We start from the raw sequence: 27474 nt of genomic DNA, 5'->3' as shown, positions 1-27474 counted from the left end.
GAATAGGACACAAACTAGAAGGAACAGAGAGCAAGATATTAAAAGTAAGTAACAGCTAGATCTTATGCACAAAATAAAGAGAAAACTTCATTATGAAGTTTTTAGAAAATACTGGATGCATTTTCTGTATGTTACATCTAGTTAAGGCAACATTACACAGAGACGGAATATAAAATGAACTGGCATTTGATATTTGGTTGTTTCATCCACCTTGGGCATATGTCCTACTTGTAATTCTGAAAATTATCACCTCATAGTAATAGGTCAAGTTTTCTAGTGAAATGATCACTAAATACAGTATGTTTACAAAGGACATGAAGATAACCTTCCTGCTAAAAAATTGGACAGAGCCCTAGGACATGGGAAGAGGGCTCTATCACCTGCTCAACCACACACTTCTCATGTGATATTGAGCTAGTAACTCTTGACTGACAGTGCAAATGTACTCAACAGCTGCTTTTTATGATCAGATTACCAAAGTGCTGAAATCTTTTGAAAATCTGGCTATTTATTTGTTTCTGAATAGGATCAGAAATCTTTTGAAATCTGGCCCCAGTTGGGGCGCTATGCTCTTTTGAAAAGCTAGCTGTAAATTTGTATATGCCTCAATTTCTCTATTAGCATTATCAGCACTGTTCTGCTTCATTGGGAAGATGAGAAACAGCTGGTATATGCAGCAATTCAAATTTGAAAGGGGACATAAATGTAGAATTGCTCTGATAGTTGCAGAAATGTCACATGTACCTAAAAAAAAAAAAAAAAAAAAAAAAAAAAGGCAAACAAAAAGGCAGCTCCTATGCAAACATGGTTTTCTATAAGATCTGAAGTGACGTGAAGTTGGTAATATCATTTTTCTGGCTGTACATAATGGTTGGGAATTCTCTATGTGTAAAAATTGGAACAAAAATATTTCTCCATCTTTCTTTTATGATTATGAATATGCATTTAAAGACTTTCCAAATGATTAAATAAGACATGAAAATTTTTGCTTCCATGTGGCATCACTCCATGCAAAGTAAAGCAAAAACAATTTTTACATAGCACAAATAGAATGCACACGTACGCAGATGCACACAGCTAACTGCAAGTAAAAAACTACAGAGACTGACATGCTCAAGCAATAAAATTGAGGTAAGCATTTCCTAACAGCTCTAATTATGAGGAGGGTCATGACACAACTGGAGTTAAGTAGTTTGTTAGGAATTTGCCTTTCTTTCTTTTCTTAGGAAAAGAAATCACAGAATTACTAATTTCAAAGAACCTTAAAAGATAAATATTCCTGTTTAGAAGTTAGCAAACAAACAAAACCTCAATATCTTAAAGGAGCTGATTATTTTAAAATATCACCTAAGACCCCAGCAGTGGAGAGATTTTACTCTCATTCTCAGAGAGTTGTAGCGGTTTACATCTTCTCTAAATTGTAAGCACTCTATGAAGGGTGTTCTTTAATTACAGACAGCTAATGAAAACAGTTTTTACTGACCTCTCTAATGTCCTGGGAAAGTCTTTACTATGGATTCATTGTATTCTACTTCATACCCCTGATTGAAATGGGAGACCACAAGAGCATAGGGATTTGGTGGAAACTCGATTTCCTTCCTCAGTCTTCAAAGAGAACAGTTGCAGAAATTAAGTTGCATTGATATTGTGGTCAAACTTTGGTCAGACTGTGGTTATACCTGCATGTTATATAGATATAACTTCACTGCACTTTGATTTTGAAAATTGCTTGGTCTACCTTGAATATCTAAATCTTATCTGTGGTCAACAAAGCATCTCATATGACCATTACAATAAAATAAGGATTATTATTAAATTCATGTACTTCAAATTTCATTTTCAGGCTCTGAAGATTATTTACCACTCAAGTATTTAGACAACCAGCTTGGAAAACACTAATAAATATGTAATTGCAAGTATACAAAATAGAAAAAATACACTTGCTCTCTCCATGAAACAAACAAACAAACAAACAAACACAACAACAAACCAATGTGGGTTGTGGTGTGGTTGCTTTCACTTCAGACAAAATATTTTCTGAGTCATAACTTTCCGCCTGTATTATGGAGTGATTAACTCTTGTTTTGAAAAAAAAAAAAAAAAAAAAAAAAGTTAAAAAGTTTTTAAAAAAAAGCCTAGATGCTAAATAAGGACTTGGCTCCCTTTGTTTTTGCAGTGTTAATCTATTTCATTATCACTTAATACAATGGTATTTATTATCCCTTCAGTGGTCTCAACGAGGTCTTAAGGAAAATACAAGGCAGAAGTTCATGTGACTCAGAAATACAGTAAATTACATTAATAGAAAGAAAAAGTATTGCTAAACACTATTAAAGTTATCAGTTATCAGGATTTCAAGCATGATCTTACACTCTCTGCTCAGCCAAGGAGATTCAGGTATGATGTTTATATTGAAATTGTTAAATCCAACCACAAGATGCAATTCTTATACCACTTATTTACAATATGGAGCACTATAACATTAAGCTTTGCAGGGGCTCCCTTCCAAAACATTCTTCATAGCAAAGTCACTTTTCTTCTGTTCAGAATAGGATAAATGAAAAGACAAACAAAAGTTCTATTACATATTTTAAATACAGCAATCCACAGATAGCAACAGCCTTTTTCTCATTTTACAGATCAAAGCTACATCAATTATGACTTCTTGCCTGTTTCCCATTACTATAAGTAAAGTGTAGAACAAACATTTTTGGCACACAGAATTTATTCACATCTGCCATTGGCTAACCCCATCACTTGCACAATTTGAAAAAGTTATGTAGGCTGCACAAATAATTTAAGATGTTCATGCCTCTAAAAAAAGACCACCAGGAGTTAACCTGCACAACATAAAACATGAATGTAAAATCATATGGAAACATTTTGGAAAAGTGAACTGTTGTAACATCAAGTTTTACATAGGAACTTCTACTGGATTAGTAATTAACTCTTCTTGACAATATGCGTCATTATATGATGAGAAATTAATTTGTTTTTAAGTTGAAAGTTTTCCCTGACTCATCATCGTCACCAAGTTTGCAGCCAATGCAACCATCAGTACAATTCTCCTCCTGACAAATTTACGACTGCAAGATTGAAGCCCATGCCATTGCCACAACCCACACAGCCCATATTCTCAATATTCTCAGCTATGTATAGAATTACAATATCCACAATATTTCACAATTACAATATCCATTTTATCTGGAAAGGATGTGAATTTTGAATGGCACAGTGGATTATTATCAGTGGACATACAAACTGAAGGAAACTGAAGGACATACAAACATACAAACTGAAGAAAAAATCTGGGGGGGAGGCAGATGACTCAACTGAAGTGCATCTATACCAATGCACGCAGCATGAACAACAAGCAGGAAGAGTTGGAAGTAATTGTGAGTCAGACTAATTAGGACCTTGTTGCTATTACCGAAACATGGTGGGACCACTACTATGACTGGAGTGCTGTGATAGATGGCTACAAGCTCCTCAGAAGGGATGGACAAAGAAAGAAGGGTGGTAGTGTGGCCCTTTATATTAAAGACCGTTTTGATATTGAAGAGCTTGGGGTTGGGAATGACAGAGTTGAGTGTCTTGGGACAAGGATCAGGGGGAAGGCCTGTAGGGGCGACATCTTGGTGAGGGTCTGTTATAGACTGCCTAATCAGTATGGAGAGTTGCACGAAACATTCTATGAACAGCTCACAGAAGTCACGCGATCGCCATCACTTGTTCTCATGGGAGACTTCAACTTCCCTGATACATGTTGGAAATACAATACAGCACAGAGGAAGCAGTACAGGAGGTTTCTAGACTGCGTCGAAGATAGCTTCCTTATGCAACTGGTAGGAGAGCCTACCAAGGGTGGTGCCCTGCTAGACCTGGTTTTCGCTAACAGAGAAGGACTGGTGGGAGAAGTGAAGGTTGGGGACTGTCTTGGGCAGAGCGACCATGGAATTGTAGAATTCTCTATTCTTGGAGGTGTTGGAAGAGTGACCAGCAAAACTACTTTCTTGAACTTCCAGAGGGCAGACTTTGATCTGTTCAGGGCATGGGTCCTTTGGGAGTCGCTTCTTAAGGGTAAAGAGGTCCAGGAAGCCTGGACACTCCTCACAACGGAAATCTTAAAGGTGCAAGAACAAGCTATCCCTGAATGCCTGAAGGCAAGCCGTAGGGGAAGACAACCGGTGTAGATGAGCCGGGAACTACTCTTGAGACTCAGGGAGAAAAAGAGTCTACGTCCTCTGGAAGAAGGGACAGGTTACTTGGGGAGATTACAAAGGAGTAGCTAAGGTATGCAGGGAGGAAGTTAGGAAGGCAAAAGCCCAGCTTGAACTCAGGTTGGCCACTGCAGTAAAAGACAATAAAAAATCCTTTTATAAATATATCAACAGCAAAAGAAGAATCAAGGATAATTTTCATCCTATATTTGATGCAGCAGGGAATGTGGCCACTGAGGACAAGGAGAAGGCTGTGGTCCTCAAAGCCTTCTTTACATCTGCCTGTAATAGCCAGACCATTTTATGCCCTGATCTGGAAGTCTGGGATGCTACTCAGAATAGTAGTGATTCAGGTGGAGACAGTCAGAAAGCTCTTCCTCCATCTGGACTGTCACAAGTCCATGGGACTGGATGGGCTACACCCCTGGGTGCTGAGGGAGCTAGCAGGGGTGACTGCTGCTCTCGGCCATCTATCAGCGCTCCTGGTTAACTGGAGAGGCCCCCGAGGATTGGAGGCTTGCTGATGTGACTCCCATCTTCAATAAGGGCCATAAGGAGGATCCCCCAAACTATAGGCCTGTTAGCCTGACCTCGGTACTGAGGAAAGTAATGGAGCAAATCATCTTGGGTGAGATCGCACAGCACTTGCGTAGTGTCCAGGGGATCAGGCCCAGCTAACATGGGTTCATGAAAGGTAGGTTGTGCTTAACCAACCTCATCTCCTTCTATGACTGGATGACCAGACTGGTAGATGAAGGAAAAGCTGTTGATGTAGTCTACCTAGACTTCAGCAAAGCCTTTGACACAATCTCTCACAGGCTTCTTCTGGGGAAACTGGCTGCCCGTGGCCTGGACAGGTATACACTCCTTTAGGTAAGAAACCAGCTAGAGGGCTGTGCCCAACGGGTAGTGGTGAATGGAGTTAAGTCCAGCTGGCGACCCGTTTCAAGTGTTGTCCCCCAGGGGTCGGTACTGGAGCCCATCTTGTTTAATATCTTTATTGATGACCTAGATGAGGGGATAGAGTGTACCTCAGTAAGTTTGCAGATGACACCAAGTTGAGAGGTGGTGTGGATCTGCCTGAAGGTAGGGAGGCCCTTCAGAGGGATTTTGATAAGCTGGATCGCTGGGCTGAGGTGAATGGAATGAGGTTCAAGAAGTCCAGGTGCCAGATTCTGAACTTTGGCCACAACAACTCCATGCAGCCTTATAGGCTTGGGGATGAGTAGTTGGATGAGTGTGAAGAGAAAAGGGACCTGGGGGTGTTGGTTGATGCTTGACTGAACATGAGCCAACAGTGTGCCTAGGTGGCCAAGAGGGCAAATGGCACCCTGGCCTGCATTAGAAATAGTGTGACCAGCAGGAGCAGGGAGGTGATCATCCCCCTGCACTCAGCACTGGTGAGGCCACACCTTGAGTATTGTGTTCAGTTTTGGGCCCCTCACTGCAGGAAAGACATTGAGGCACTGGAGCGTGTCCAGAGAAGGGCAGTAAAACTGGGAAGGGTCTGGAGCACAAGTCTTATGAGGAGTGGCTGAGGGAGCTGGGATTATTTAGTTCGGAGAAGAGGAGGCTCGGGGGAGACCTCATTGCACTCTACAACTTCCTGAAGGGAGGTTGTGGTGAAGAGGGGTTTGGCCTTTTCTCCCAGGCAACAAACAGGACCTGGGGAAACGGCTGCAAGTTGTACCAGAGGCAGTTTAGGTTGGACATGAGGAAGAACTTTTTCTCTCAGAGAGTGGCCTGGCACTGGAATGGCTGCCCAGGGAGGTGGTAGAGTCACTGTCCCTGGCAGTGTTCAAGAGACGTCCGGATGAGGAGCTGCGAGATATGGTTTAGTAGTTTGTGGTAGCAGTGGTAATGAGAAGACAGTTGGACTAGATGATCTTATAAGTCCTTTCCAACCTTCTATGAAAAAGGATTCTATGAAAAAGGATTGAAGCAAACGGTTAATCATGTTTTTATTTTTCTTTATATATATATATATATAAAATAGCAAGTTTTTATGAATTTTCTCAATACTAAGATTTCATCAAGAACTCAAGAACTGTAGTTGCAAACATGGAGAAAAATGCAGGTATACAGAAATCAACACTAAAGCTGTGTGAAAGAGGAAGTCTTCAACCCTATTCAGCACGCCAAGTAAGCACTTAAAAAGAAAAAAAGATCGTTCAAGAAAAATAAATTAAATAAAATGTATCAGCTGTCTTAAAAGAACATAATGAATATGCAAAAATTGACCAAGTTGGTCTAACAACACAATAGAAGGGGAAAGAACTGGAGTTCAATCGAATGAAAATACAGTTATTAGTAGCAGCTTGGAGTACGAGAAAAGACATTAAAATCACCTGTTCTTTTCAATAATAAAATTTAAATACTTAGTTTGGTTCTTTCGCTATTTAATGGTTAAATTGTAAGGTGGAGTTCTAGCAATAAACAACTCTTGCAGGCACTGATATCTGACTGACAATATTTTAGAATAAGTATTAATTTGCTAACATCAGTAAATGCTTTGTGTCTCCACACAAGTGATGGATAGAACTTTTCATGATACAAATAAAACACCATTGGAAATGAAATCATTCTATAATTTCTTCTGGCACTGAAAGTATAGAACAAGTTCTTTTCGTGCGTTTGCTCATACAAAAGAAACAAGAGCTGAACTTCTAGTGCTTTTCCCATTGTTCCTGTTCTGCATCACAAGAAAACCAAAGCATTTCAAACCTTCATAAACAAAATTAACTACAAAGCAACAGCCTGTAATTCAGGATAGTCAGGATAAAAATGACTAATATTATAATAAAAATAAAATATAAAAAATACTAGGAATATACATATAATTTTCTATTTAATCTTTCCAACTGAAATAAATTTTATGATATTTGATTTAAAAAGTTACACAGAGCACTGTCAGTGACCCAAACACCACTGTAATCTGCAAATTTTAAATCAGCAGTGATGCTGTATTTACTGCCAGTTTACTGATAATCATGCTCACTGTGATTTCTGCAGAAACCCAGAGAAGCTCCTTTGTACTTTTCTCTTAGATATGCTTTCCGAGATCAGTTGTATAGTAAATTCTTATAGACTATGATTTGCTAATTCTCTAGTTTTTTAAAGCCATGATCTTATGAAGTAGTAAGTGGAAACCCTTAAAAATATTCCACTATACAATTTAGATATGTTGCTCTCAAAGTAATGCCTCCTATTTATTTTTGTGGAAAATACTACAGATACCAAAAGCACAATAACACTATTTGATAGAGCAAATTCTCAGCTACAAAACACAATCTGCCTCTGACACTGTGGTCCAACATAATAAAATAGGATGCATTACATCCAGAGAAGTTTTTGTATATTGTTAATTTCAGAGAAATAGTTTTGTTTTACAAATCTACTTTTGCTTTATGCATGTTTATTGAAAAACTATTTTATTAAACTAATTTAACCTTTTTCTTATAGTTACAAGAATTTTCCAGGTAATTTGCTTACAACTGATTATAGACTAACTAATCGATGGTTACCCACATTACTCCACTATCTTTTGAACTCACAACATTCCACTATTTTTTTGTTCCAAACTTGCCTCCTAGTTATCTTTTCTATCTAGAACTTCCATGATATCAAAGGATTTATTTAAAATTAAGGGGACAAATATCTTCTCACAGTTTTTAGAGCCCTTTTTACAAGTTATCCATGCCAACTGATTTATTCAGGCTTCATCCTGCTGTATGCCACCCCGCTGTTGTCCAGTTAGTTAACAGTTCTCTAGTACATCATCCAGTCTTCTTGCAAATCTGACAGGATGTTTACCTCGGAAATGTTGTATTTGAAGATGAGCTGTCCACTGCGATTCTTTGTAATAACTTGCACGTGGAACAAATCAAGCTCAGAAGTGTGTATCAGTGTTACATGGACTGAGGAATAAACAATGGCACATCTTCCATTGTCACTCAGACTGGAATCCACATTGGTGAAAACAAAAAAATTCAGGCTGTTAAAGCTGTATTACTACCATCTCAAAAAATAAAAAACTATCAGTAGTTCATTATCACAGACACTACAGGCTGCCTGATCAAGCGGAACCTGCTCATAAAGCCACCTTCTTCCAGCTACAGGACTATCATGGCAGTCCCTGGTGACTAGAAAAGCTACACTCATTATTTAGAAGGGAAAGAAGGATGGCACAGGGAACTATTGACCTGTTAGCCTCACCTCTATGTCAGGAAAGATCATGGTGCAGATCCTCCTGGAAGCTATGCTAAGGCACATGGAAGAGGAAGATAATATAAGACAACCAGCATGGCTTCACCTAGGGCAAGTCCTGACTGATCAATCTAGTGGCCTTCTATGATGGTGTAACTGCATCAGTGGACATAAGTTAGAAGAGTCTATTGCGACAGAACAAGGGGAAATGATTTCAAAGTAAAAGAAGAGAGATTTAGATTGGATATAAGGAAGAAGGTTTTTTTTACAATAAGGACAGTAAAGCACTGGAATAGGTTGCCCAGAGAGGTGGTGAGTGCCCCATCCCTGGAGACTTTCAAGGTCAGGTTCGACAGGGCTCTGAGCAACCTGATTGAGCTGTAAGTGTCCTTGTTCAATGCAGAGCAGTTGGACTTCGCGATCTTTAAGGGTCCCTTCCAACTCAAATTATTCTGTGATGATTCTGTGATACATACCAGCCTAATGAGGTCTCAATACTTTTAGTTCTATTGATATGCTAGGCAATAGATCTCCCTTTCATTTTTTTTACCTCTTCTAGATTTTTCCTTAACGTATCTACTTTCTTTGTAAACTTTTGGCAGATTAGACATTCCAGTTTATCTTAATTGTTAGATATTCCCCTTTTATTTGCTATTTTTTCCATAAATGGACTTTTTTTTTTTCAAACTACTTGCATTCATTCTGAAAAAGTGTGTAATTTTATATTTTCAGGTTTATAAGAAATCATCATTTCATATAGTCTTTTCTCTAAGAGTTCTAGCCAACTTTCATTCTAATTCTTCCACCTAAATTTTTTGTCACAATTGATTTCACATATAAGTTTCTCCATTAGACAATTAGTCCCTAAAAAGGACCAAGTATATTGGTTGACACCCTATTCCATTTGCGGAGAATGAAAGCAATCAGGTCACTAGGCAACCACCAACTCTGAGTCCAGTATTCAATTCACCCTACCTACCACAACAAGATTCAAACATTCTGAGTTCCATATCTTTCATACTAGAAAACCATAAATAATTCTCACAAAGAATGAATATTTTTACCACTGACTGCCTGAAATTTCCAGCTCTTGTTTCTTACATTCAAACCCCACATAATAATCTTTTTCTTTTAACCTACGTAAAAGACAGATAATTAAACAACTTACCACAACCATAACACTACTCCTATTACCAAACAAACAGGTTTATAAGAGATAGGTGTTACATTTATAAACAGTGTTTCATACTTTTATGCAGCCAGAGCACTGCATAGTGACTTTCACATAGGTAGTAATCAGATTTTCCTATCAATAAGAAAAATGCCTTTAAAATAAGGAGGAATAAAATATAGAGCTCTCAAGGTTTCTCCAGCACAAGAACAGAAGATCTCTGTGAAGCAGGACAGCCAGATCTGGAGACCCCTTTCGTGGTAAACAATAACGCCAAATCATCTGTGTTATGCTGTATTTGCTATGCCATCTGATCTTTTCATGTCTGACAGTTAAAAACAGTGTATTGGACCAAAGACAGTGAAGATCAAAGTGATTTTTATTTCCTCACCTCAGTGAATGGTTTCTCTAAGAGAGAGGAGTGCATAATAACTCAGAAGGGAAAGCTGCTCTCAGAGGAAAGCCTGTGTGGTTTAACAGGGGAAGGCTTGTACTATCTTGCTTCTACTCAGAAGACAATATTCAGCTTAAAAAACAAGAGAGTGACAACAGATAATGTTATCTAGTAAGATGATTCAGAACTGAAACATTTATTTTATCTCTTCAAAATATATACTTATCTAGCATAAAAATAACTAGATAAAATTATTTAAATAAATGAAGATAATCTCATGACATTTACTGTACTTTCCAATTATTATTATTGCTTATTTTCTTTCTCAGAAAATTCAAAGCACCAAATTCAATCCCAAGCTCCACAATATGTTAAAACATCAAGATCTTTTTCAGCCTATTTTTTTTTGTACTTTGTTTGCATTGATAACCGGCTCTGAAAAATATGCAAGTTTTAAGTCTTTATGTAGCCCGACAGTTAGTCACTACTTTTACTGTGGTCTTTTTTGCTCTTTAGTGAATCTCATTCACCTCATTATCCCTCATGACAGACGATAAGCGAGATAATTTTATATACATAAAATAATTTTTTGGCTTTAAAAAAATAACATTTACAACAAACTAACTTATATCTTGAAATTGCAGGTAATCCCTTAATTGCTTTTTTCAGTCAAAGAAAAAAGATGCCTAAACTTGTCTTACATGCTCTAATTTCCATGTCATATAATTTAGCAGGAAATATACTCATGGCCTAACACAAATGCATGCATCTCCAAAGACAAAAATACACACCTCAGTTTAACAAAAAAAAAAAGCATGAAAATAATCATGGCAAATTTACAGCATTTAGAGAATTAAGTATAGACTACTGAGTTTAATTGCTGCTTCAAAAGAAACAGAAATGAGAAGTGTCAGGTACCCTGTTCGAACATCAAGAGCTAGGAGACTTCTGTTTACAGTGATGGTAATTCTGATCTAGTATTGGTGTCCCAAAACAAGAAAAACAATATACAAGGTATGACTTTACATCTGCCACAGATATTCCACACATCACAGAACACAAAAGTACATTTGCAGACAATGATATCTCAAAATTTGAAGGTGCTCATAACAGTTTGAAAAGTACTATGGGCAACGTGTGAGGACATCAGAATACCCTGGAGGACTTCAAGTGACACATCATGTTACTGGGTGAACACATTGTACACCCTATAAAAATACTTTCATTCCCGGGTCAGAACTTTCAGAAAAGTCTCTTTGCAAAAAGAAAAAAAAAAATTGCTTAGGAATTAATTCATTTTTCTGTTCAGAATACTTCCCTTAAATACAGAGATTCAAAAACTTCAGAGTGCTGGGAAACAAAGGGAAATTGTGCTGTTATTCATAGTTTATTGTATGTAGTATGCAAAGAATAACCATATTATTCCTCCTGACTCTAAATAACTTTTTGCTCAACTTCTGCCATAAAAGAATAATTTCTCGATCTTTAAGAACTGTAATCTTTAAACTCACCTGCTGCAAGTTGTGTATGTATTTGTTTATGAGGACTAATACTTCCTAGATACAGAAAGCCTTAGACAATGCACCAAAAAAATTGACTGAAGTCTGCTGATGGAAGATTTATCCATTTTTAGCAAATGTCAAATCACTGGCTATTGCTTTTAAGATTAATAAAAGATATAATGGTTTCTAGATAGCCTCTAAATAAAGATTACTATGAATGGAGAAATGATTTACCAATAGTCACCACAATGATATTTCTTTAAAGGTTACAATCATAAGTTATTTAGCTGAAACACTGCTGAGAATGCCTGGTCATTTCTTGAATAATGCATAATGTTCATTGTAGATCTGATCTGTATTATAACAATAGATATTTCTAAAATAATGGAGAAAACTATCTGTTACTTTCCAATTGCTCAAGATATTTCCATGAAGTAATTGACTCTGAAAATATTATATGGAGTCACCTTAGAGTTCATTTGCAAGCAAAACTCATAGCGATCACTACACAATAGGCATAAGAGAACAAACTCATCATCTTTCATAGACTTTTCAGGAAAGCTGTGACAAATACAAGGCAGAGTAAAGGATCTTTATGAAATCCTAAATTAAAAGGTATAAGTTACTGTACAGTACTGGGGAACAAATTTTAAACTAAGCTTTGAAATTTAATTATTAACACAAGCAGACCACCACATTGGGTAGGGATGGGGGAAGAGGAAGTGAGGGAGAGAGTGAAAAAAAAAGCAGTTCCGTACACCCTATACCATTCATATAGTTTTTGAAATATCTTTGAGTCTATTCAGGAGATTGCTTGGGCATGAATGAAGTATAATGTCTAATGTTTTATTGTAGGAATATCAACTATACTCCATACAAAGCTGCTAACTATTTAAATGAGCTTGTTTATCCTTATGAATTTCCTCAAGGGCAGCAAAAGTGACCTTAATAAATGAAAATGAATTTCTTTTGATGTTATTTCATGAATGTTTGATCAGAATGTGTTAACAGGACTCCACATAAGGAGAACTGGTGAAGCAATAAAATATACTTCTACTATACAGTTAATCCCGCTTATAGTGAATTCATATACAAAGAAACACCATTTATTAGTAATAATTATTATTTCAGTATTCTGACAAAAAAAAAAAAAAAAATCAATCCTAGTTAGTATAAAGAAACCCTACTCAAATATTATCAAAAGGAAAAATCCTTTTTTATCCCCTACATAGCCGTTATGCTTAGAGGAATGTGAATTAACTCATCAGAGGTTGGAAAGACATTAACTGTTTACGTAGGCTTTTTACAGGGAGGAACAAGACCTTAACAAGAACTTAACTTAGACCAGACTAGTTATGCTGATATCTAGGAATAAGGTTTAATTTTCCCTCAAAAATCTTTCCTTTGTCAGAATCTTTGCCCAAAAGGAAGCGTCAGTATTCAAATATATATTCTTATTCCACAAGAGGAGAACAAGAAACAAATCTCAGGTAGTCTGAAAATATACACAGAGATGAGACCACTTTCTACAGCATAGGACATCTAGTAGAAGCTTAGCTATACGAATTTTGGGAGGAATTATCTATTTCAATAGATAGATCGCAGATCCTAGAGCAAGTTCACTTTATATCCAGCTTGAAACAGTTGCTTAATTACCAGACGGCTCATCCTGGAAAAGGGGTGAACACTTGCATATTATATAAGAAGGCTGATGAACCATGTTATACTCATGCACTGGATGATGCAATTATCCTTTTTTTTTCTTCACTAAAATTATACATGGCATGGCAGACAATATAAATGAAATAAACGAAGTGATGCAAATATATCCAACTAATAAATCATCAGTCCAAAAGTCCTTCAGTTGCTGCCCTTCACGTCTATCTCCATCCACTGAAAATTATAACTTTGCTTTACTGATCTTTCTTCCTTTAAATGAAAGAGCAAATAAAAGCTCCTTTCACTGGCAGTACCAGTAACCCTTTGTGGGCGTTTCTGGTTTAATAAGCCACTATAAAAAATAATAGTTTGTAATACTTATCAAGCATCAAGACTCTTCTTCATAAATAGCATAAGTAAAAAAATTACACAAAAATGTTCAGTTTATACAAGTCACTGGAAACCCTAGTTAGGAACAATACACATATAACCTCTAAAATCAAAGATTTAAAAATTTTGATGTTACGTTCATGAACTAGAAGACACAATTCTGCCTTTAAGCTTTAATTATGGAAATTAAGTGATTGTTTGAGTCCTCACATCAAGAAATAACACCACGTTTCCCTCAAATACACCCATTGATAAAATATTAAAATAGGAAAAACAACATGATCATTGCTAGATAACTTCGAACAGTTAAATGTATGCTACCCAAAAGACTTACTGTTGTATTATTTATATCAGTAGGTTTGTTGTTAAATAAAAATAAATAAAAGAGGTTTATTTCACCTTCACATGGTGTCTTTCTCATGCAGACCTCAGATTTCCACATTTGTATCCCTTTAAAGGATTTGATATGCAGGGAAAGAAGAAAGGATGATGGTAAAAATTTCAATTTAGAGGTTACTAAAGGCTGCCATAGCCGATACAAAACAATGTATTTAGGCCATACCTTTTACTGATGTATTAGGTGGAGGTCCTTCCATTCTCAAGTTCCATGGAGGATCACCTTGATTAGCAAAGTCCCTCATTTTCAGATAGCTAATTGTAAGTCGAATGATGGATGCCTTGTCAAGCTGGCTGGTAATGGCTGCAGGCAGAGGCAACAACTTTGCCAACTCATAGAATTCAAAATTCTCCTTTCCCCGGCGAGAGCGAGCAGCATCTCGTGACTTTTCCTTTCTCAAAGCCTGTAAACTGAAGAAAATAAACAAAGTAGGACATTCATCAATATTAGTGTTATGTCATATGACATGAACTTGCTTTTTCATTGCTGATTTTCAATATACATTATGACATTTTAAAAGTGTTGTGAATGGATGTACAGACTACAGGATACATTTAATGGTACTCCAATCTTTGAATAATTAAAACTAATGACAGTGTTTTATTTTTAGTTGTAGACATGTTACATAACTGCTCCTAACTCATTTCATCCACTCTCTAATTAGCCTGTCCTTTATTTTTCTGCTGCCAGCCAGAAGAAAGGATTCCTAAGAATCCTTTATCTACACAGATGCTACTGCTCCTTCTGACCCACTAAAAACTATCTTCGTCCATATTTGTACCAAATTCTGACTCTCATGGGAAAGGAGGTTAGATTCAGATGCCTGAAGTGTGTGCTATCACTGACAGGGGTTGCTGTAGCGGCAGTCAATACGACCAGACAGGCTATAAACTTCTGTGGCTCAGAAGCTGCTTTAAAGTCTGGTGTAATAATGCAAACCTACTGAGATTTCAAGAAGTTAATCTTTGTGACTTGTTTAGCTGGCCTTGCTGTTGAAACAGTAACCATTTTCAGAGATTCAAGAAAGCAGTTAATGGAGTTATGCGCTTCATTTTTTCCAATTTTAATTCAACATCACATAGGACAGACTCCTACGCAGCTTTTTGGATTAGAGAGACCCTTCTGCTTTATGCAAAACAGGTGGATATGCAAGGACACTCATTTACTTCAGGTTTATTAAGATATTTCTTGCTACCACCCATATACTAGGCCTAAAATTAACTCCGATTTTACTCCTGTGCTACTTAATTTGTGTACAACATCTGAACACACATTGAGAAGACACTGGATCATCAAGGCTGTTGTCTTCCCCTGATTTTTTCCCAAAAGTCAAAGAAAACTCAAGTTTCAGTTTCTTTCTTTCTTTGTTAATATCTGATATAATTGCTTTACAAGAGAAAATGGATTCACACTGTTCGTTGTGTGGTTTGAAGCCAATGAACAAACGCACAGTAAATTTACCAGAAGGTTAAGAATCAATGTACAAACAACAAAAAGAACAGGTATGAATTTTTTTTCCTCCTCTTCTAAGGGGTTTTTTGGGAGACAAACTTTTCAGCTTAGGACAAGTCTCGACTGTACATTTTACCCACATCTTGGTAAATAGAGATTGGTGTTGATGTTTTTGTCTACCAGTCAGTTCTAGACCCTCAAAAAGGATGTATTTTTACTTTGTTTTGTTTGATTACTTATTAATTGCATGAAATTACAGTCAAAATTCCATTAAATACCCATTGGTTTAAGAAACAAATTTGAATACAACTAGTGTGTAATGAAACAGCAAATACTTCTCTCAAGCTTCTACAACTCTTATTGAAACCTTGGTTTTCATTAGAGAATAGTCTACAAAATCACTACAGCTTATGAAGTAGATTAGACAAGTAAATTTAAAACTACGATTCTGAGACTCCTATTCACCTTCTAACTTGGGGATGACTTAAACTACAGAAGAGATTATCTTGTTTTAATATTCTTACCTATGTACATTTTTTGCAGCTATCTCTGCCTAAGATACTCCTCAGAATTGAAAGGGCAGACCACCAATGCATCACACTGCCCTGAGAATGATTAAAAACTTACATTCTCTACACAATTATATACTAACAACTATATTTTTAAAAACAGCTAAGGAATACAGGCGGTGAATGATCAGACCACCAGTAAGAAATACCATCTATTTATCCATAGATAAAGATACAATGCTCTATTGAATTTCATACTAAAAAACCTACTTGTCTTTATGAGCTGTAACTTAACAGCTCACAGCTAGATTGAAATTTACAAGCTATATTCTAAGTGACAAATGAGACTTTTGAAATTGAAAGGTGTTAGGAATTGAAAAGTGATAGAATATTCTTTAGCAAAACCTAAAACTGAAAGCACAGTTTACAAATCCTGTACAATGTTCAGAAGATTGCTAAAACTGAACAACGTATTGCAATATAAGCTTATATAATGCACTACTGGATTGTTAAGTTTTGCAATCTCAGTCAGTTCAGCTGAAAAACAGGGCTCTCCGTTAAATAAACAGGTGGCTTTCAGAGCCATCTAAGTGTATTCAAACTTCTAGAATAAAAAAAATCCCAGCATACAAGTGATGGGAAATTAATAAATGTATGAAAGCAACTCTAAAGAAGTGGTAATATCAGTAAACATGGCTTTCCTCCCAGCCATACTGTATACTGCTCTTTGTGAAAATACTAACAAAGTTAGTCAAGTCTAGAAGTTTGTAAGTCTTGGCATCAGTGCATTTTGCTAAGTTTAGCAATGATGTCTGGCAAAAAGTGTATATAAGTCTCAATTTCTCTACCATGCAGTTCTACCAATAGACAAATTGTGGTAGTAGTATTGGACACCAAAGTTACACTGATACAATGGGTCCTTAATTTAGTAATAGCAATTTCCTCAGCAGAATGCAGGAATTCATTAGATATGCCCTGAATGTCTTTGGCACCTGTGATTCTGATAGGCAACATCAGCTTCATCATTGGACGTTCGTAACAGAGGAAAGTGCTGGCACTGACCATCCTAATAATGTGATATAAGAGGTGTGAAGCTCACAGCAGAAAGCAGTGGTGCTGACACCACATGTTGGGCCCTTGTCATTTGACATTAATATTACAGGTAGTTCTTGGTAACAAATGAACTTGCTGCAAACCAGTCTGCAAACACTTAGAAATTCCTACTAATGAAAAGAATTGAAGTGTGAGAAACTGTACCCACGTTTACTACATTGATTCCACATTAGAAAGTACCTAGAAATCAAATATTGTATGTGTCTTACACAAGGATTAGTTCTTGGATGAAGTCTCCCAACAGACAAGCAAATCTACATATGCTGTCTATGCTACCAACAACGAAATAACGAAGTGTGAAATATACCCAAGGGACATAAAGATTGCTCCCTCCTTGCTGCCTGTGGAGAAGGGGAAAGAGCTCAGATAATTGGATCAGAGCACATCCCTGTTCAATATCAAAGGATGATGTCATGATACAATGGTAAAACTTCATGCATTCCCCTAAGAACATACTTCTAAAGCAATTTTCATACAGAGTCCACTAAAGAAGACAAAGAGGTTTCCAGCTGCTAGCTCTTGATAATTCTGAGATGCAATAGCATATAAACAGAATATTTAATGACTAGAAAACTAATGCTACTTTAGATAGGAAGTTTCTAAAATATATATCATTTTTCCTTCTAGGGCCTTTTCAGATGGACTGATATAAAGCAGGTCTCTTTTACAGTTGAAAGGGTACGATAAATAGCATCGTATAATTTTAAAATGGTGTACACAACATTTCAAAAGTAAATTTTCTATTGAAGACACAGCAGATCCAGAAGACATGATAATATGCTGTTGCATAAAAGTTTTATTGGTACTCATAACTCACTTGCGATTTCATTGTGCTCGTGGTCATTCTGAGCTTAACCTGCTTCGTATTTTATTCCACATCATTTTATATATTTTATATTCATAAGCATATAAATGCATCCATGTCTATGTCCAACCCTCCCCCCACCAATCTCCACGTCTGACAGATCATCATCTGTCAGTTTAAAGATGGGACAAGCACAGCTCCTAATTTTTGCAGGATATAATGGCAATCAAAGATATTACAGCATATCAGCAGATGCACTGACCTACATTAGTAAGGATTTTCTAACATATCAATACCTCACCTGTGTATCTCAGTTTGGGTGGTAAAAATCAGTGAAATAATTTAATGCCATGAGTTTGCATTTTGAATGAAAACAGGGGAATGGCTGTGGTTACAAATAAGTATTTTTATCTACCATTTCAGAATGCAGCTCGGAAGCAGACACATAGAAGGCCCACTCAGTTTTAGAAAAGGAGTTCACATTTACAACTCACTCATTACTCTTTCTTTAAGCCCAACATAGGTAACTGGGGTGTGATCATCCCTCTGTACTCAGCTCTGGTGAGGCTGCACCTCGAGTACTGTGTTCAGTTTTGAGCCCCTCGACAATGAAAAAAACGTTGAGGCCCTGGAACGTGTACAGAAAAGGGCAACAAAGCTGGCAAGGAGTCTGGAACACACATCTTACAGGGAGGGGCTGAGGGAGCTGGGATTGGTTAGTCTGAAGAAGACTCTGGGGAGTCTTCTCTGGGGAGGCCATATCACACTCTTCAATTACCTGAAAAGAGTTTGTGGTGAGGTAGGTGTCTGCCTCTTCTCCCATGCAAGTAGCAATAGGACTAGAGGGAATGGCATCCCGTTGCACAAGGGGAGGTTCAGGCTAGATGTTATGAACAATTTCTCTGAAAAGGTGGTCAGGCATTGGAATGGGCTTTCCAGGGAGGTGGCTGAATCACCATTCTGGATGCTCTGAAGTTTTTCAAGAAATGTTTGGATATTGTACTAAGGGACATGGTTTGGTGGGGAAATATTGGTAAAGGTGGACACTGGAACTGTATGATCTTGGAAGTCATCTCCAAAGTATGTGATTCTATGATTCTATTTCTTTAAGTGCAACACAGACAACTGGGGTTCCCTGAAGATATTGGTCTCTCCCCAGTTCAGCCCCATATACCAGAAGCAGCGAGGTTTTACAGTGCTTCCACTGCACTGGTCATAAATAGAGACTGAAGTGGGTGCAAAAGCCATAAAACAAGGTTTGAGGGACAGACAGGCTACTGAGATCCAGCTAGAATGGTTAAAGCCAATGGACAGCGTGCCAGTAGTGTTCCACCATTGCTTTTGCTCATTTTTATTAGTTACAAGCAGAAAGGTATGATACAATGAATAGGCAATTATTATCAGAGTTCTTTTGTGTTTCTGGAGTTCTACTGAAATCCTCCTTGACTTCAGGAGAAGCTTTACTACAAGGGCAACAGTATACTGGAATGGAGCACTTCTTGTAGTACTAAACAATATCATAATTGTTAATTCAGCTATTATCAACCACTAGTGAATTTCTTAAGCCTCTAATGACAATGTGGATTACTAGCAGGAAAAACAGATACTGTACAACAATAATACTTAACAATATCTAATAATGTTTATAACAAGCTTTATAGAAAATGAAGCAATATGTGCATGTGTGTGTATTTTTATATTAGTACACTTTTTAAAATAAAAGGATCAAAAGGTCCTGTATAAGCATTCTCTAACTCTCCAAAGACCTTTTCAGAAGCCTGTTATATTCATTTCACAGAAAAGAAATCAGACCTATGGAAAGGATGTGCAACCATTAGATTGCACAATGTGTCTGTTAAAAAAAGAAAAAAGAAAAAAGGGACTGGAACCAAGTGATCCAGCTTCATCTCCATATCCCATTGGACTTTTAGTTGTGTGTCCTTCTGTGTACAATGTTTTCCAAACTATAAATAATGAAAGAATGCATATTTGGTCAAGTTTATCTGTAATGTAACAAAAGGAAATAAATTTATCTGCTCTGGAGTCCATAGGTATGAATTTGTGTAATTCTATGAAGTACACTAAAAACATCCTTACTGTTCTTTTCTCTGCGTAAATGACATGGCATATTATGGACCTACTTTGGACATTTTAACAAATAAAAATTTTTAAAAATCTCTTTTTTTTTTTTTTTTTTTAAGTTACATCTTTTCTCTCTTTTTAAAGGATACTTGCTACTCAGAGTGGCCAACTATGTACTTTGACTAATAAGAATGTTCATACATTCTGATCTATTACAGTCTAGCAACTGTTCCTTTACTTAAACACATTCTCAGCAAATGCCTTTCCTTGAGTTTCAAGCTGACCAGTGCAAACAATGATGGCAGCTGACCCCATTTATAGTAACAGCAGCATAAAAGTCTGACTTTTACTGCCTGGGGTCTAAGTACAAATACAGGCATCCAGCAGGCCAAGTTCTGGCCTAAGAAAAAAACAACGAAAACCCCTCCGTATTCATTTCACTGATATGGTAGGATAATTACACAGAATTAGAAGCTCAATGAATGGAATATCTTTGATATCAAAATGATAACATTTTTTCAGTATAACAGCTACAAATGAGTACAAAAGAATGAAAAAAAGCTAGTGTGGACAAGAATTAAGAGAAGAAATAATCCTCATCAATTTCATCATGTCTACTCTATTAATTCTCAAAAAATGATACTGAAAATGTTTATATATTTACTCCTAACTTCTACATAATTTTTCCTATCACTTTGGATTTTACTCTTCTGTGACAACTTTTTTTTAAAACTTGATTTTTTTTCTCTTCCTTTCTTTGCTTTTCTCTTTTTTTCTACTGTCCTATTCATAGACTTCCCTTTCTCACAGTTTTTTTCTGAACTCAAGAGTGCAAAAACTTCAAGGCTATAAAAAACAGTTACACTGTTTAAAAGAGAAGAGTGCTGTTGTGAGGGCAAAACCTGCAAAAAAGAGGAAAGGAGGAGAATCAAAGCCACATTAAATTTTACCTTCTTCTTTCTGTTTTTTAAAGTACATCTGAGAAGTCAGACAGGCAGATTTTTATGGATTTTTCCACTTGTTTGCTTAGGAGATCTGAACATTGCTCAGTCTCACTATTTATCAATTAATCTAGCATGCAGCCTCAAAGGAAAAAAGTAGACCTGTATTAAAAATTCATCCATCAAAAATTCATCAAAGGCTTCAGCATTTTAACTCATGAACCTTTGAACACCTGCATACTTGTCAGATCTGTGGTCATAGTTAACTGGAATCTATAGTTACTACAGTAGCCATACTTGCTCTGACATGAGCTGCGTGGGGAGACTTTCAGGTGAAAGTGCAGTATATAATCTAGTGAGTCACGCTGCTTTCTCAAACTGCTCTTTTCAACAGATAGGGGATATCTGGCATCTGACTAAGTTCAAAGTCAGTGAAATAAGACTCTGCAAAACACTTTTTGGGGCATTCATTTTTGTACATATCATAAACATTGCGATTCTCATAGGGCAAAACATTTGCCAAAAATGTAAACAAAACTATTATCTGACATAAATATAAATGGCATAATCCACAAATAGGAGTCATTTAATGCTTTCCAAGAAAAATTAATGATTTCAGGAGAAATTCCTTTAACGTATGAAGAAAGCTGTATAGCACACACTGGAAGTTAAAGCTGGAACCTTCAAGTTCAAGGTAAAAATTCTGCTGCTTAACTAATGCACTGCTCATAGCTGTCATCATTAATTTATGTTAGCCTCTGTAAACATCAAGAGTATAATAGGCCAATTTCACAACTAAATATAGATGCACATTTTGCCCTTATATAAATGGCAGATTGCTGCTGTAGATCATCACTGCAGCTACACGTCAGTAAAGATGCACTGTTTGATGGTCTGATGCTCACACAATATATAAAACCAGTTGTAATGGTTGTTTGGAAGCAAAGTGTAACACAGCAGCAAAATTTCATTTGTTCCACAAACTCAGGATATATTAAGCTTGGCTGACAAAGTCTGTTTGATGTGCTAAATCAGTTTGACCTTCATTTTTTGCTTTATATTTCTCATTTAACACATGAAATGATCATTATTTTTTCAATATATAGGAAAATATCACAGAACTAGTTTCTATTAAAAAGCCTCCTTTCCTTGTCAATAGTAACAAAAAAAAAATAAATAAAAAAAAAAAAAAAATTCCAGATGTTTTAAAAAAAATCACTCTAAGAATAATATGCAACTCATTAAAAATAATACCTATATCAACGCTAGCTTTTTAAAATATATATAAAATTTGATATCAAAAATCATGGTTATATTGTGGGAATTGTGGTTTCTAAAATAGACTTATTTTATTTTCAATGGGAAAAATTCGCTTAAATGTTTTTGGTTGTTTTTTTTGGTTGTTTTTTTTTTTTTTGTTTTGTTTTGTTTGTTTGTTTGTTTGTTTGGGAGGGAAAGGTTTATGTTTGAACTAATCACTAAATTGAATATTTTATCTCCATCACCATATTTGTTACATTTAAATTTCAAGATTTACTTCCAGAGCAAGTCATTAGAATGCAATTGGAAGAATCTGGCAGCTTTTTCAGGATTACATACTAACCATCCCACTCAATCTTCTAAAACTAACTTGCATTTTGATCTAGCAACAATTAAGTGAGCTGTGACACACCAGTTAAAACTCAAACTCTGCAGCCACAATACTTTCATCTATTTTTTTTTCCTTATGTTGAACTAAGCTATTGCATGAGAACAAAAACTGCAGTTCTATCAAGCAATTTTGCAGTGCCCAGTAAATAGCACTTTACCTTGGAGCAACTTGTACATTTCACACCTTAAATTTCTATTTACCAAACCAGCTAATCACTTCACAATTGAACTTCTCAGAACAAAAAATTATCAATTAAAGTGGTTGAAACTCCTGCAAATTATCAGTTAGGAATGAAGTAATTGCTTTCATCAGGGCAGAAAAGCCCGCCAGAACAGAAATGTCACTTCAGATTAGTGTTCTCACTCCTGAAGCTATGGATGACACAGCTGATATAAGACTAAATGCCAAGACCAATCAATTGCTTTTGTGGCTCTGTTCTGAGCTGCTGTAAAAGGGGCCATTTTCTAGGATCTACTCTTCATTATAGTAAATGCTATCTCCTTGGTAACATAATTCCATTTCTCATAAATTCCGTCTGAGAGCATTGTCCTAACAATAGATGTTTGTGGAAAAGAATGCTGTTGGTTTAATGCAAAGAAATTAAGTGTGAACGGCTGTCAAAGTACTATAGTTTGCTTGTTCTTAAACAGAAATTGAAGTCTTTACACTAGAAAAAAAGAGCAGAAAATACTTTGGCGGAAATGAATGTTCTGAACAAGTGTAATATATTGCATTTGGAAGTGCTGTGCTTCTGATTGAAAGTGCAGACTTTTTTTTGTACACATATATTCTGTCACTGGTGGGCACAGTAGTCTCTAGCGAAGTCTTCTCTGTTAAAGAGAAGTAGATAAATACTCCACTTATTTCACAGCAGTGCAGTTAGGAAACGTGAAACTGCTGAAGAAAACATGGTCTCATTATCATATGACATGCTATTTGTTAGAAGGCTCATCTGTGTGTAAAAGCTGCCTTTGAACTGAGCCCTTACTGGAAATATCAGTATTTCAATTTGTATTGTTCAGCTTCCTAAAATACTAAGGATCTGAGTTATGGTCTCCAATTAAAAGGATATCTGAGAAGCTAATTTGGTGGAACAGCAGCAATTTCCTGCATTGCTCTCCTCATGACTGAAGTTCAGAAACAAATTCAAGATTACAGATTTTTATTCAAAACAGGATGAAAAGTATTCCTCCCTCAATGAGCATAAGCAATTCCAATTAACAACAACAAGAGTTATTTGACAGGAGAATATATTACAAAATACGCAAAGAAGTAATTAATTCAGCATCAAGATGAAAAGTGCAATTTTACTACAGCATTTCAATGGGTAACCAAAGAAAGATCACAGGTACACTCTCACCAGGATTATGAATGTAGGCCTGAATGCTGGCAACCTCACAAATATGTGAAAAACACTATCTATTATGGGATGTGGGGAAAGCAGCAGGACAAAAGAGACAATATTGCATAGCACCTCCACCTGCTAGAAGAAAAAGTAGTACTTTTAATTGCAAATCTAGATAGTTTTAGCCCAGATGCTCCAGATGTGCTCTCATACCTGATATTAAACTTTATATAACATAATGCAATATAAATATGAGCCTTGCAAGCTGCAGTAAGTAGAAGTTACTACACAAATAAATCACCCTAAGAAATGAATAAACAGAATCCAAATGTCCAGTTTAATCCCTTAGTATGATCTTTTAGATGTGCTCCAGATTAGAAGATTTTGATTCTGGTTCTGAAAGTAATATTTTAAAGAATGAGTAAAAATCTGTTATTTTCCTCACCTATGTCAGAACTATCGCATTCTTTTTCCCTGAAATGCTCATATCAGCCTGTGGGCCATATTTTCCAAAACGTTAGGCTGAACGAGTCTCTGGACAGCATGATCTACCTGTAGATGTCCCTGTTCTGCATGGAAGTTGTAGTAGATGACCTTTAAGGGTCCTTTCCAACTCCAACAATTATACGATTCTATGATTATTTTACCTTTGGTAGCTCTGACATAAACATCTGGCAAAGTGTTGTTTGGCATAAACTGCATCTATGCTAGGCAGTTTGGCTATATCATGAAATTTCACTAATATAGAAAGGCGTAAGAGCACAATGGTGCATTCAGACATCCCATGTTTGCTCTTTACAGATGACCTAAATAGGGATTTTGTTAGAGTTGGCTGTGCACTCTGTAACTACTTGCTCCAAGTTAGTCCCCAGAGCCAGGAAAAAAAGGCAAGAATACAAACCTTTCTCTTTCACTGCTGTCACATAAATAATTTCTGTATGGCATGTTCTCAATTACTATAATATCAAGATCTATTCTGAAGGAAATAATATGCTTTATTTCCCTACCCCCTCTTACAATTATCATCCTCATCATCTCGCAATTCCCTCTTTGCCATCTGAACATTGTGCTTATACTGAAGATACACAAAGTGGTACTTACAAATTAGAGTATTAACAAGAACTTTTATGAAGAATCTTTGGACGGAAAAGGATACACTGGCACTCCAATCCAGAGGAGCTATTGCATTTTATAGACACATTACTGAACAGTCTTAACACCGACAACACTATAGCTCAAACACAATAGACTCAAAGATAATCTACATCAGCAAAGTCACCATTGACTCCTCTACATTTTGTTTCTATTTTTTATTTTTAACCTGGTACTGAAGCTACCTAGCTAAAACAGCACGTTTACAAAAAATGCAACAACCACTCTGGGCTGTTGGGCAGATGCACCTATGCATACTCAAAACTCAGAAGTACACGCAATACTTTGCCTTTGCAAACTTAGGAAGATCCTGATGCCAATTCTCCAGAAGCTCATTTTCCTAGCAACATAAGCTTCCCTCTCCAAGGTGCAGCATTAGCTGTTGAACCATCATTTTGACACAGAATAAGTGAGCAGCAAGGCCTTTCAATTCCACACTTCTGGCACGAATCCTGAGCAGTTAAGAGTGAATTAATTTCAGCAGAGCACAAGGCAGCAAAGCTTTCACAAGTAGATGTCTCTTTCATACAAAACCAGTGAAATAACTTATACTACTTCCTGTATATTCCAGAGTAGCCTACAGTTTATATGGAGTTCCCTTGAAAGGAAGGTATTCACTTTTTGCTCACCCCTCTGAGAGAACTGGCAGCTCTATAACCACCCTGCAAATATTCATGAAAGCATAAATTGGAGGAGGTTAGGGTCGGATTCTGTCCTTCAATTTTTTGGACACTCATCTGTTATTTCAAGTCAAAACTGAAGGCTGAGATATCATTAGTAGGGTTGGAGCAAGGTATAAAGTTTTAAGAACAGAAATAGGCAACTGTATAGGTTTGGATACAAAATAAAGTCTTGACTTCAGAAAAAAAAAAAAAAAATCTATAATTCTTCCATAAATCAGCATTAACATGCATTTTCCTAGGCTAGCTTCCCACATCCTACTTGCTTCTTGAGGGAAATATTCTATACTTATATCTCTTTATTTCCTATGGAATATGAAAGACATGCCAAATACAGCAGAATCTTACAATCAATTTAGCAAGAGGAAATAATTCTCCAAAATTTAAATAGACTGTCAAAGCAATCATATGGAAATGCTTGTGTTCCAACTAGCACACAGCTGGCATTACAATTTACAGACTAGTAGAAAAAAAAAGGCTTCATGAAGCAATGTTATAGTGTACAATACTCCTCAAGTCTCTCCTCGGTTCTAGTAATAAACTTCCACTTTTCATGAATGACAAAAAGCCAGTTAAAGAGATTCCTTTGCCCATTAAACAAAAGAAATTCCAAATATCTGCTACTTTCTTCCTATCTGGGTAATCATGGGCCATGATCATGTCACCCTTTAACCTTTCCTTTGATAAGACACTTGATTTACTAAACAAATTCAATCACTGTGTGTTTTTACTCACCAATCTAGTAATCTCTTTCTTCAACATAAAATCAGGTAAAAAAATTTAAACTATAGTAACAGTAGCAATCTTCAGTAGGTAACATCATTTCCCAAATTCAATACTTCAATTCATGTATTTAAAGATTATTTTAGTCTGCATCTGAAACAGCAACACGCTGAGTTACAGTGCTGTGCTACTCATTAGAAAACTTGCCCACTGATGGTATTTATGTTTCAGAAAAGGAAACAGATCTGGTTAAGTAGCATAGTAATAGAAATGAGAAAAAACACATTATTTTGTTAACTTCAGAAATCAACATCTTGGTTTCTACAAGGCATCTAGACCTATCTCAGTCTCATTTGGACTGTTCTCTGTTTCTCATTCTTCATTATATTTCTGAGGTGAAATAAAGGTAAAGTGATCACTTGCTGTGGATAAACCCAGGCAAAGGTTTCTTTCACATCACAGAGTTCTTGATAGGATTAAAATGACAGAACTCAGAAATAAGATGAGACAGCCTGTAAAACTTTTTCATTTCCCTCAGCATGACGTAGGCATTTTTTGCTGCTGAATGGACTGGAATTCCTCAGAGAGGGAAAGACTCCCATGTATCCTAGCCCAGACTACTTAGATCAGTCAGACTGTCACCTATTCAGAATCGTTCCATCAAACATGCATAATAATAAAGAAAAAACATTAAAAACATGAGAATAAAGACAATTTTATTCCCTTCCTACTCAGTAATGGCACGAGGCTTTAAAACTATTCTGTTTTTGAACTCATCCACCTGGGATGAACATTACTTCTCCTAACCTTCTTGCCATCTTCCCTAGTGCTCTGACTGCCACAGGACACCATAAATGCAAGGCTGACCTGTGAAAGTGAACAGGGATGTAGAGTATTTAAGAGCACAAGCATGAATCACTGAGGGCACACGGTATAATTCGTCACAGATGGGATGTTGATAGAATATGATTATTCCTCAAAAGCTTTCAGATTTCTCTTATCCAAACTATTGCTACGGTTCAACATGGACAGTACATTCAGGCCACAGAAATACTGATAGTAGTGCTTTTCATGTTCTCCAT

General features: G+C 36.4%; 1 protein-coding gene across 2 annotated transcripts in view; it reads right to left on the bottom strand.

Moving 5' to 3' along the window:
* The window catches only part of NPAS3 (neuronal PAS domain protein 3), a 596309-nt gene that overhangs the window by 409274 nt on the left and 159561 nt on the right, over positions 1–27474 (bottom strand). For both annotated transcript variants that reach the window (XM_052693214.1, XM_052693213.1), the window contains one exon: positions 14105–14349. In XM_052693214.1, coding sequence (XP_052549174.1) covers positions 14105–14349 — 245 coding nt within the window. The remainder of the gene's footprint in view (positions 1–14104; positions 14350–27474) is intronic.

This window comes from Tympanuchus pallidicinctus, unplaced genomic scaffold (assembly GCF_026119805.1).
Source record: "Tympanuchus pallidicinctus isolate F22 unplaced genomic scaffold, pur_lepc_1.0 scaffold3, whole genome shotgun sequence".
NCBI classification, from domain to species: Eukaryota; Metazoa; Chordata; class Aves; order Galliformes; family Phasianidae; genus Tympanuchus; species Tympanuchus pallidicinctus.
Note: the sequence above shows the minus strand (reverse complement) of the source record. Positions and strands in the feature narration are given on the sequence as shown.